Raw genomic sequence first — 12,808 nt, 5'->3', positions numbered from 1 at the left:
ACATATCTCACACATAGGGACAGATCTCTCACACAGGGACATATATCACACACAGGGACAGATTTCACACACAGGGACAGATCTCACACTCAGGGACATATCTCACACACACATAGGGACAGATCTCACACATAGGGACATATCTCACACACACACATAGGGACATATCTCACACACATAGGGACATATCTCACACACACATAGGGACAGATCTCACACATAGGGACATATCTCACACACATATAGGGACATATCTCACACATAGGGACATATCTCACACACACAGGGACATATCTCACACACACATAGGGACAGATCTCACAAAGGGACAGATCTCATACACACAGGGACAGATCTCACACACACACACAGGGACAGATCTCACACACACAGGGACAGATTTCACACACAGGGACAGATCTCACACTCAGGGACATATCTCACACACACATAGGGACAGATCTCACACATAGGGACATATCTCACACACACACATAGGGACATATCTCACACACATAGGGACATATCTCACACACACATAGGGACAGATCTCACACATAGGGACATATCTCACACACATATAGGGACATATCTCACACATAGGGACATATCTCACACACACAGGGACATATCTCACACACACATAGGGACAGATCTCACACACAGGGACATATCTCACACACAGGGACATATCTCACACATAGGGACAGATCTCACACACATAGGGACATATCTCACACACACATAGGGACAGATCTTACACAAAGGGACAGATCTCGCACACATATAGGGACATATCTCACATACAGGGACAGATCTCAAATACACACATAGGGACAGATCTCACAAAGGGACATATCTCATACACACAGGGACAGATCTCACATACAGGGACAGATCTCATACACATAGGGACAGATCTCACACAGGGACAGGTCTCACACACAGGGACAGATCTCACACACAGGGACATATCACACACACAGGGACATATCTCACACATAGGGACAGATCTCACACACATAGGGACATATCTCACACACATAGGGACATATCTCACACACACATAGGGACAGATCTTACACAAAGGGACAGATCTCAAACAGGGACAGATCTCACATACACACATAGGGACAGATCTCACACAAAGGGACAGATCTCATACACATAGGGACAGATCTCACATACAGGGACAGATCTCATACACATAGGGACAGATCTCACCCACAGGGACATATTTCACATACACAGGGACATATCACACACACAGGGACATATCTCACACACACATAGGGACAGATCTCACACATAGGGACAGATCCCACACATATAGGGACAGATCTCACACATATAGGGACATATCTCACACACACATAGGGACAGATCTCACACATAGGGAGATCTCACATACATAGGGACATATCTCACACATATAGGACAGATCTCACACACACATAGGGACATATCTCACACACACATAGGGACAGATCTCACACACACATAGGGACATATCTCACACACACATAGGGACATATCTCACACACACATAGGGACAGATCTCACACAGGGAGATCTCACACACACAGGGACATATCTCACACATAGGGACAGATCTCACACACACATTGACATATCTCACACACAGGGACATATCTCACACACAGGGACATATATCACACACAGGGACAGATCTTACACACAGGGACATATCTCACACACAGGGACATATCTCACACATAGGGACATATCTCACACACACACAGGGACAGATCTCACACACAGGGACAGATCTCACACACAGGGACATATATCACACACAGGGACATGTATCACACACAGGGACATATATCACACACAGGGACATGTATCACACACAGGGACATATATCACACACACGGACATATATCACACACATAGGGACAGATCTCACACTCAGGGACATATATCACACACATAGGGACAGATCTCACACTCAGGGACATATATCACACTCAGGGACAGATCTCACACACAGGGACAGATCTCACACTCAGGGACATATCTCACACACAGGGACAGATCTCACACATAGGGACAGATCTCACACACAGGGACAGATCTCACACATAGGGAGAGATCTCACACACAGGGACATGTATCACACACGGACATATATCACACTTGGGGACAGATCTCACACTCAGGGACAGATCTCACACACAGGGACATATATCACACACACAGGGACATGTATCACACACAGGGACATATATCACACTCAGGGACAGATCTCACACTCAGGGACATATATCACACACACAGGGACATATATCACACAGGGACATATCTCACACACAGGGACAGATCTCACACACGGACATGTATCACACACACAGGGACAGATCTCACACTCAGGGACATATATCACACACAGGGACATATCTCACACTCAGGGACATATATCACACACAGGGACATGTATCACACACAGGGACATATATCACACACAGGGACATATATCACACACAGGGACAGATCTCACACACAGGGACAGATCTCACACTCAGGGACAGATCTCACACACATAGGGACAGATCTTCTCTCCGTAGTCATAGATTGATGTCCACTTGTACACACTCTACACACTTATAACCTTGTAACACAGCTATCATTGTCTATCAATGGTTTCCATAACTATACAGAGTATGTAAAACAGTGCATGCCTCACTATATAGTCATAAATAACTGTATTGTTGATCCACACGAGACACTTCCCGGACAAATTCTCACCCTATCACACATAAATGACAAATACCAAATACACATGACATGAATGTACAAAGGAGAGTATTTATGATAGGGCTGGACCATTGGTATTCAGATTACTGCTCCTCATTAAGATCGCCCCAGAAACAAAGGTTAAACGTCTACTGTTTTTTAATGTAAGGCTGTGAATAAAACTATCTTTTAACGTTCAAAAGGAAGCAATATTAATTTAATATCCCATGTGACCTTAATCAGTGTTGTTACTGTATTTATCCTCATATAAACCCCTATAGGCCTAGTGTAAATGTTTTTTTTATTATATATACCTTGATATTTATCCTCATTAAACCCCTATATATATAGCTACTAGTGTAAAAGTTTTCATTGTACCATGATATTTATCCTCAAACACTCCCCCCTCCCCACAGTATTAAAGTTTAGTACCATATTTATCCTCAAATAACTCCCTACCCCAGTATAAAAGTTTAGTACCATTACTATCCTCAAATAACCCCCTACGCCAGTATAAAAGTTTAGTACCATATTTATCCTCAAATAACCCCCTACCCCAGTATAAAAGTTTAGTAACATATTTATCCTCAAATAACCCCCTACCCCAGTATAAAAGTTTAGTACCATATACTTATCCTCAAAAACAAAAGCTTCCCCAGTATAAAAGTTTAGAAAAAACAAGGATGGATAGTACTGCAACAGCAATACAAAGTCCCCTGCCTGACCTAGGAGTGCGCCTATTTATTTCCCATTTTTTAAACTACGTTATACTGATCACGTATACCAAGTTTCGTTAAAATCGGAATAGTATTTTAGGAGTTGTCCGGACACGCCTTAAACCAATGAGAAGCTGGTGGCCATTTTGAAAAAAGTTTTTTTTGAAAAGAAAAATTGGGATGCACAACTACATGTTATACTGATCATGTATACCAAATTTCGTTAAAATCGGAGTAGTACTTTAGGAGAAGTTGTCTGGACAAGTCTCAACCAATGAGAAGTTGGCAGCCATTTTGAAAATTGTTTTTTCAGGAAAAAAGATGTGTGATGCACAACTACATGTTATACTGATCATGTATACCAAGTTTCGTCAAAATCGGAGTAGGACTTTAGAAGGAGTTATCCGGACAACTATTGCGTGACAGACAGACGGACGGACGGACGGACGGACGGTAAACCTATAGTCCCCCCCGTTTTTCAAACGGCAGGGGACTAAAAATGTTTTTAATTCATTTCAGCATAATTACAATATGTACTTTTTTCACAGTAGATATTTCTGAAGAAAAAGTAAGCACTTGCAGTTGGAATTGCAATAATGGGAAAAAAATCAAAATTTGTTGAAATGGTAATTTTACTGTAAAATTCTACATATTCTGTTATGCCTGAGAGTTTTGTCTGGTCTTGGGCAAGAATTAGAAATCAACTTATATTATTGTCCTCCAGTATTTTGCAATCTGTTGACAGCTCGCTGAGGGAAGCATATGTATGCTTCCAATAGAATAGTTTGTTCAAATATTGTATCATAACCAGCATCACAGACAATACAACTCAATCAGTCCAATAACTGATCAGTGTAAATTCATTTTAATTAACAAACCATATCTAATCACAGACATTTTTGGTAATTATAAATTAAATAATGATATACCAGGTACCTAGTTAAAGTCTTTATGTCAGGGTGAGATGACAGTCATTTGGTGAAAATTTAAAAGTAGTTTTACCTTGATCTAACAGTTGTTTGAAAAAATAATCCATGAACATAATCATATCAATATTTGTGTAACATTAGATTATAACTATTCATAGGAATAGAGTTATATAGGTGTCAACTTTGCTTATTTGTTATTTGTACTGTTACAGACCTGTCGCCCACTATTTAAAACACTAAATCTGTTTACAGTAAAAGTGATCTCAATTTTGATCCCATATGGTTGAAATGCAAACTTGTACAAGAAATGATTGTTGTGAGTTATAATTATATATAAAATACTGTATGAAGTTTCAGAAGAATCAGAATATTGATGAAGGCAATAAAACAAGGCCAACAATTCAACATCTAATTACATTGTATATAGTAACAGTGACCTTATTTAAACACTGTCAAATATATACAATATATATGGCCCCAGTCCTGATGAGCCAGCAGGGGTTGTTCAGAAGCATTATAATGTATAATTATCTACAACCACAGAGTCATCACTATGTTTCACTGGTTTGACCCGTAGGAACACTGGCTTGAAAACCTTTGGATTGACATAAATATTCATATTTTTATTGGTCAATCATGATCAAAATGCTTCTTTATTAATGAAGAACTTCAATTCTCAATCTGGAAAATAGAAACGGTATACCAAGATGGCTGGGCCCATTGTCAGCATTATTTATTAACTGCCAACTTGACAAACAAACCCAAGAACATATAACAAGAGATCCCAGAGGGATCTCGGCGCCCACCATTGAATGATCTTCATAGGTTCCATGTCAGATTGATCTTCTCTCTATTTTCCCTTCCTCTGACTAATCTGTGTTAATTGAGAAACATCCCTCCAGTACTTTTCAAACAAGAGGAACCTATATATGAAATTTAAGATTTAGCTATAATGGCTGTCTGTCGGCCAAGTTGTTTTCAGATTTGTCCCAAAAAGCAATACAAGGGACCAACGGAAAACCTACATATGAAATTTGTGAAAGATCCCTTCAGTACCTTATGTAAAATAGTGATACATTGTAACAAACTTCAATTGTCAAAATCCAAGATGGCTGCCTGTCGGCCATGTTGTTTTCCGACTGGTCCCAAAAGGAAATATGCATAATCAGGGACCAATTTTAAGGGGAACCAACATATGAAATTTCAGAAATATCCCTTCAGTGCTTTCTGAGAAATAGCGATAACAAGAATTGTTTACGGACGGAGGGACGGATGGACGGATGGACGGACCACGGACGCAAGGCGGTTTGAATAGCCAACCAACTGATAATGGTGGGCTAAAAATGCTGTTTCTTATTGGCAAGATTTTCCATAGCCATTTTCTCTCGAACAAATCAGAATCAGAATTTAGTTCATGATTTCAAGCTAGACTCTTTGCGCAGATGCCCCATGGGGATTGATCAGAGCTATGGGAAGACAGATCATGTGAGTTTACAGTACAGTATCAGACTGCTTGGAGGTACATGGCATGTTGGTCAAATCAATTTATAGTCCCAATATGACCTCACAAAGATATATCCAAGACCATCTTGGTTAATATAATCTTTTCAACATAGTCCTTGAGAAGAATTTTTGCTTTTATCAAAATACCAGCAAATCTAAATCACAGATCTGTATAAGATGATATACTATATGGCCATTCTAGCCAGATTTGCTAATTTTAAAAGTACACCCTGTTCTGACAAAACAAGAACCTTGACAGACTTGTTACATTTGCAAATATTGACTTAAATTATTTTCTGATGTCCCATTAAAATTGAATCATTTTTTATGTTTGTTATGTCAGGTTTCACTGAGCTGAGATATATGACTCGGTCACATCTGCCTCGATGTAAAATTGAATTATATTCTAGGGAACTGTTTGTATATACGTATACTAGCATCAACAAATTCAATCACAAACTTCAATAATTGTGAAGCTCACCAGCGACAGTCACCACAAAATGTTTATATATATGTATATAATAATTAGGATATAATTATATAAATTAATTCTTAATGTCAATTACCACATCTGAAACGTGAACATAAAATGTTTTTGTGAACTCGATTCAAATTATCCCAACATATACAAGAAGCCCATGGGGCCTGTATCACTCACCTGATTGGATTGGACCAAATGTCAAAATAATGTTCATGTTCAATTCTTTTATTTGTAAATCTCAAACAATGCTATGCATTTTATGTATATGGTTATAATGTGGGGATCTCAACAGCTTAAAGAAATAATGAAGTCCAGACTCTCTAAAGTCTGAAAGATCTCAAGAATTGAGAGTTTTTAGAACATGCATTCATCACTTTATGAATAGATTTAAGATGAAGTACGTTTATTTCTTCTATTGAGCCGGGCCGGCCCTTTGGGGGTCAGAGTCACCATTTATGCAAAATCTGTTCCCCTTCGAATTCCCCCAAGGATGTTTCTGACTAAATTGGGTTCAAATCCATTCATAACTTTATGACTAGTAGCGATTTAAAAGAATTATACCTCTATTTCCACTATTGGGCCCTGCCCCTTTGGCCCCTTGGGGGTCAGTCACTATTTATGCAAAATCTGATTCCCTTCCGTCAAGGATGTTTCTGACCAAATTTGGTTAAAATTCAATAAGAGCTTTTTGACTAGTGGCGATTTGAAGCAAATGTTGATGGACGGACGAAGGACGCAGGGCCATAACATAAGCTCACCAGACCTTTGGTCTAGGTGAGCTAATAATTAGAGCTGATGAACAATTAAATCCAAGATATGTGAAAACTCATCAGAAAAAAAAATTAACATTCAATTTATCATACCAATACCTATAATGACTCAATGATGACAAAGTTTTTGTGTGAGTGGACATTTTCAGGTATCAATGCTATCTAGGTAGACTAGAGCTTAATCCAAGTTTCTTAAAAAACTGAAATATTTCTTATTCAAAGACAACATTTATAACTGACAACATACATATAACATATATTTAATATACTGTGGTCAGCATGATATGCCTTATGGTCAGTGTGTTAGAGCTCCAATGTCCTAGGGTCAATGCATGACCATGGCCAGAGGCTATAGGACTTAGGAGGCTATATGGCTGGGGTTTATGGGCCAGGAAGCATGTGTAGACCAGGAAGGAACATAAAAGGTCAATTTGTCATTAATCTGTACATTTGTATACATTTATAGATCTGATATATTATCTATCTTCCTGCCACTACCGACACATATAAACTTTTTTTCACAATTTTTTACCCCACAAATTGTACAATTTTACGGATGTTTCTTCAAAGTTTAATCCATGGTAAGTTGGGAAAAAATCAACGAAGATATTTTGTTCTAGATTTTTGAAAAATAAATGAACTAGTCTTCAGACTCAAATAGTATACATACTATATATATCTTATATTACTATAATTACATAAATGAGGTCATGATCAATAAACAGTTTAGTCTTAACATTTCAACAGGGAATACATATATGTATATTGTACCTGTAAAAGTAAAATCAGTATTTTATAAAGCTTTATCAAACTTGTTTCCCTTACTTTGAAGATCTTGTTTCAATAACCCAACAAATGAGAAAATTAAAAATTGTCTCATTAACTGATCATGATCTTTTTCACAAATGAAAACTATTTATAAATCATATTATGAAATCAAACATGTATGAATTACCAAAATTTCCCAATTCTTCATAATTATTCAACAGAATGGACTAGTATATACTACTCCCTTTTTGTTACTTAGGTCGAAATATCAATTTTTCTCATGAGTTGTGATAGTTCCAATTTTCAAAATGGTAATTGGTATTTATTTGGTATTTAAAAAGCTCAGTACTGAATCACACAAGGAAATCCAATGTACAATCATAAAGTTACCATATACTGCAGATATAAACAGACCTAACAAGTGTACATGTGAGTACCTTAGGCTATGAGTTTACCCTCTAGTACTAATGTATGTAAAATGTCAAATAGTAAATGGTGACACTGATCCACATTAACATTTTGATGATGGACGATCTTAAGACAGGTGATAACTGCTGGCATGATAAGTATCATGACTTTCTATCTAACCTAATAATACATTAATAGATATATTATCACCATCATTAATTAAACATTAACTCATTATCATATATACTGTACTTACTGTCACATACCTCCCATCAACAGAATTGCCAAATCAATTAAATATTATAAATAATTCATCATTAAATTTAACACATACCAAACTGACCACACAACAAATGTATTTAAGTCTACAGTACTTCAGGTTGGATTATAAAACAAGGACTTCCAGAACTCCTTACGCTACGACTCCACTACAGGTTCTCATTAATAGTTTCTTTGTCTCAGATCTGGACTCTTGTCTTATTTTAATTTTCCTTTGATCATGATCAGCTGGCATTGGCAAACCGACTACTGCTACACACAGGTACTTGGGGTCAGGAACTAAAGTTATAATGGAATTGTCTAATTTTAATTTGTAACATCATTTCATGTCTATTTATGCACCGATACAACGTTGGTGTCTAAAAAGTATGAGTCCGTGATTATATATATATAGCAAATCACATAAAAAGATGAGGGTATTACTATGAAAATATATCAAGAATTTACTAGCAGAATTCTATATATGGGTAGAATTTTGAGATTGCTGCACAATGTTACAGAAGCTGGACAGCTGTGACTTGGAGGATGGAGTTGGGGAGCTGGAGTAGGAGGTCCTGAGGTCCCCTAAACATCCAGAAAGCTACACATACGTATACGTAACTTCGTAAGCTAACTCTGAATGTTTCAATTCAACTTACCTGTGCAAGAAACCACTGTCGTCCCAAACCAAAACAAAACCAAGCCAAACATCGATAACCTAAAGAAAGTCTGCATATTCTCACGGCTCATTGTGGAAGTTCAGGCTTTCAATGGGCTGTATTATAATAGTGTCGTCCACAGTATAACTCAAAATGCCCAGTTTTAAAAACCTTTCTCAGCTATGGCAGCAGTTTGCACGAGCGGTGCCACATCACACGTTCAGTTCTTAGCAGAAATCTGATACTTCCAGTTTGACCTATGACCTCCACATGTTGATTTCGTAGTTGCACTACGCCTGCGCAATGGAGATTTCCTCTGGCTGAATGCAATGTTATTAGTTCACGCACTCCAATACAGTATTATGATTTGCGATTTTGCTTACAATGATTACGACTGGCGGACAAAAGCTAGGTTACAATAAGTATGAGCCTACGTGATTTTTTTAACGTGCACTCTCAGATACAGGGTTTATCTCCCCTCAAGTTAAATGGTTATGTTCCAAATGTTTATAATTGTTTAAATAGCGTATAGTGAGGTTAATATTGGGTTATGTGATGCTAGGCCAACCGACTGAAGTTGTTCTGACATCTCCTTGTCACTGCCCCAAGTTGAAGCACTGCCTGAAGTCGGTCCGGCCCCGATGGTTCTTAATATATATATATATCCTGTTTTATCAAAGTTATTCGGCATAGCCGTCTAATTTTGTTTTGGCCCCGGATATGACGCGACAGGTGGCGTTACTGGTCAAGATGAAATATGTGATTGGTCAATGTTGCGGTCAATGCAAAATGCAGATATACAGTTAAAAACGAAACAAAGTTAAAGGAACCTCACGGTAAACCAATATTTATTTTGTATTTTTCGGCATAGCCGTATAATTTTCTTTTGGCCCCGGATATCACGCGACAGGTGGCGTTCCTGGTCAAGATGAAATATGTGATTGGTCAATGTAGCAGTAAATGCAAAATGCTGATATGGGGTAAAAAACGAAACAAAGTTAAGATTGAATGCAAGCTTAATAAGTAGATGTATCAATGTATGTGTTTTCAAATGACACATTAATAAAATTATCTTCCTGATTCAAATGCAGTCTTATTATTACCAAAAATGATTCAAACTGATATAATTTTGTTCGGCATAGCCGTCTAATTTTGTTTTGGCCCCGGATATGACGCGACAGGTGGCGTTCTGGTCAAGATGAAGTATGTGATTGGTCAATGTAGCAGTCAATGCAAAATGCAGATATACAGTTAAAAACGAAACAAAGTTAAAGGGACCTCACGGTAAACCAATATTTATTTTGTATTTTTTATCATATTATTGGGTATATCTTTTAAAAAAAATAACCTTCTGAACAATAACCATTCGAATTCGATGATGTAGGCCTATGTACATAAAAACATCAATTATCAATTATTAAAAGGTTATCAAACAATCTGAATATGCAAAAAATTTGTGACATATACGATAAACGCATGCGCACAACAAAATAAAACACATGGAAACAAAAATTAAATTTGTATTATTTAGAATTAAATTTGGGAAGCAGTACAATAGACTGTAACAGTTCAAACATGAAAACAGCAGTAATACGGACGCCGCTCTATTCTGCTTGATTGTTTGATAGTAGGTCATGACAATCTCGGTAATATTTACACAAACTCGGTAAGATTTCCACAATCTCGGTAATATTTACACAAACTCGGTAATAGTTCCACAAACTCGGTAATATTTATACAGTCTGTACCAGTACATCGCTACATGTACTATCAGTATACTATATGAACAATGTTTACACTTATTTACACATAAATATGTGTGCCGTAATATATACAGAACGTGTTATTTAACATTTAAACCACTGTATAATATCGTTATCCAACTAACCCAGATGGAATATAGATATCGCCTTGTAAACTATCGTGTGTTTGTGCTGCCACGATTTCAAAACAGTCACGTAATGATTTAAAAATAATTTCCGCGCTAAATTTAGAGGGGGATTCCCAACTAAATCGAGTGGTCAAGCTGGACATAGGGATTGACGGTGAACATTGGGACAGCACAGAAACATAACTGGAAAGGAACAAAACGCGTACATTCAGTGAAAATTGCAACGTTTTTACCGTGATGTCCCTTTTAAATTGAATGCAAGCTGAATAAGTGGATGCATCTATTCAAATGACACATTTGCAGTCTTATTATCACCAAAAATGATTCAAACTGATATAATTTTGTTATCCGTGCTGAAACTGCGCATTTATTAATTACAATGTAGTTCGTTAACTTATTTCACCAGTAGTTTTACATTATAACCACCAGCATTAAAACTATGCCGTTTATCTTTTTTAAAGATATTTCTTGTTTTGTTTTTGTTTTTGTTTTTTTGTTTTATTATTAGTCGCTACGGTCATTAACATAAAAATTCGGATTATTATATAAATACTTATTTAATTATTCCATATATATATAGAGCTAGGGTAGAATCTACATAAGTTCGCACAACTGACGATTTTTTTGCGTTTTTCCTCAAAGAAGTCGAGGATCCGACTGTTTTTTTTGTTTATACATTATATTGTGACTGGCTTTTGCCATTTTAAATATATCACTCCGATTAACTTCGTTTTGGAAAAAAAATTTAACGGATACAACTCTTTTCCGATAAAATGGATACCGGGTGAATAAATATTATATTCAAAATAATCCCAGTTGTTGATTTGGATGGACATTTGCAGATATTTATGGAAAATATCTTTTGATCAGATTATAATAAAAACTGAACACAAATCCACCCCTAATAATACCGTTAATCTGCAGACACCATGTCATTTTGGCCGCATTGTTTACCTCGGTAGGGAGAGGTCATTATTTTAAGCAGAAATGCGGTAAATTGACACTTTCCAATTTTACATTTGTTTTGTTTTTGAAGATTATTTTAATCACGGCACTTTGCCCAATTTTAGTTAAGGATGGTATTTGTCTACAAATTTGGTTTCAAATCCAGAAATAAACGCAAGTTAACAACAAGATTTTAACAATATTTAACATGTTTGAAAATTTTATTGACTTTGTTATATTATTTTGTGTGAGTGCCTAATGTTATGTAGCCCTATATCTCTTTCGTACTGCAGTTGATCAGTCTGTAATATCATCTGTTGTCTATGTAACTATTGTAAGGAAATGGCTTCATAAGTTGTAATAACTTGTGCCAAATCCTATTTGCAAATATGTGTAAATAAAATATGTTTAAAGTCAACAACAACTCCTATGCGCATAGATACGCGTGCGCACAATAGGTTACACACTTGTATGTTACAAACCATTTGTACATTTAACAATGTGAGGTATTCTTTCTCGATTTAAAATTAATTTGATGGGAATGTATTTAGATATATAGAGAAAATACTTACCCCAACTCTATTAATTACTGTATCACATGTACATTAACATTAAGATGTGAATAAAAAAAATGTATACAGAAGGGAAATATTTATATGTAATATGTTTTCTTTTTACATCAGAGTACACTACATTTCACCCGGCATATACCATGTACAACAG

General features: G+C 36.6%; 1 protein-coding gene across 2 annotated transcripts in view; it reads right to left on the bottom strand.

Moving 5' to 3' along the window:
• LOC117344468 (procollagen-lysine,2-oxoglutarate 5-dioxygenase 1-like) overlaps positions 1-9,516 on the bottom strand; it is a 68,873-nt gene extending 59,357 nt beyond the window's left edge. For both annotated transcript variants that reach the window (XM_033907212.1, XM_033907213.1), the window contains exon 1: positions 9,250-9,516. In XM_033907212.1, the coding sequence (XP_033763103.1) occupies positions 9,250-9,340 (91 nt within the window). In that variant the 5' untranslated portion in view covers positions 9,341-9,516. The remainder of the gene's footprint in view (positions 1-9,249) is intronic.
• Positions 9,517-12,808: the final 3,292 nt, after the last annotated feature.

Source organism: Pecten maximus, chromosome 16 (genome assembly GCF_902652985.1).
Source record: "Pecten maximus chromosome 16, xPecMax1.1, whole genome shotgun sequence".
Classification (NCBI taxonomy): domain Eukaryota; kingdom Metazoa; phylum Mollusca; class Bivalvia; order Pectinida; family Pectinidae; genus Pecten; species Pecten maximus.
Note: the sequence above shows the minus strand (reverse complement) of the source record. Positions and strands in the feature narration are given on the sequence as shown.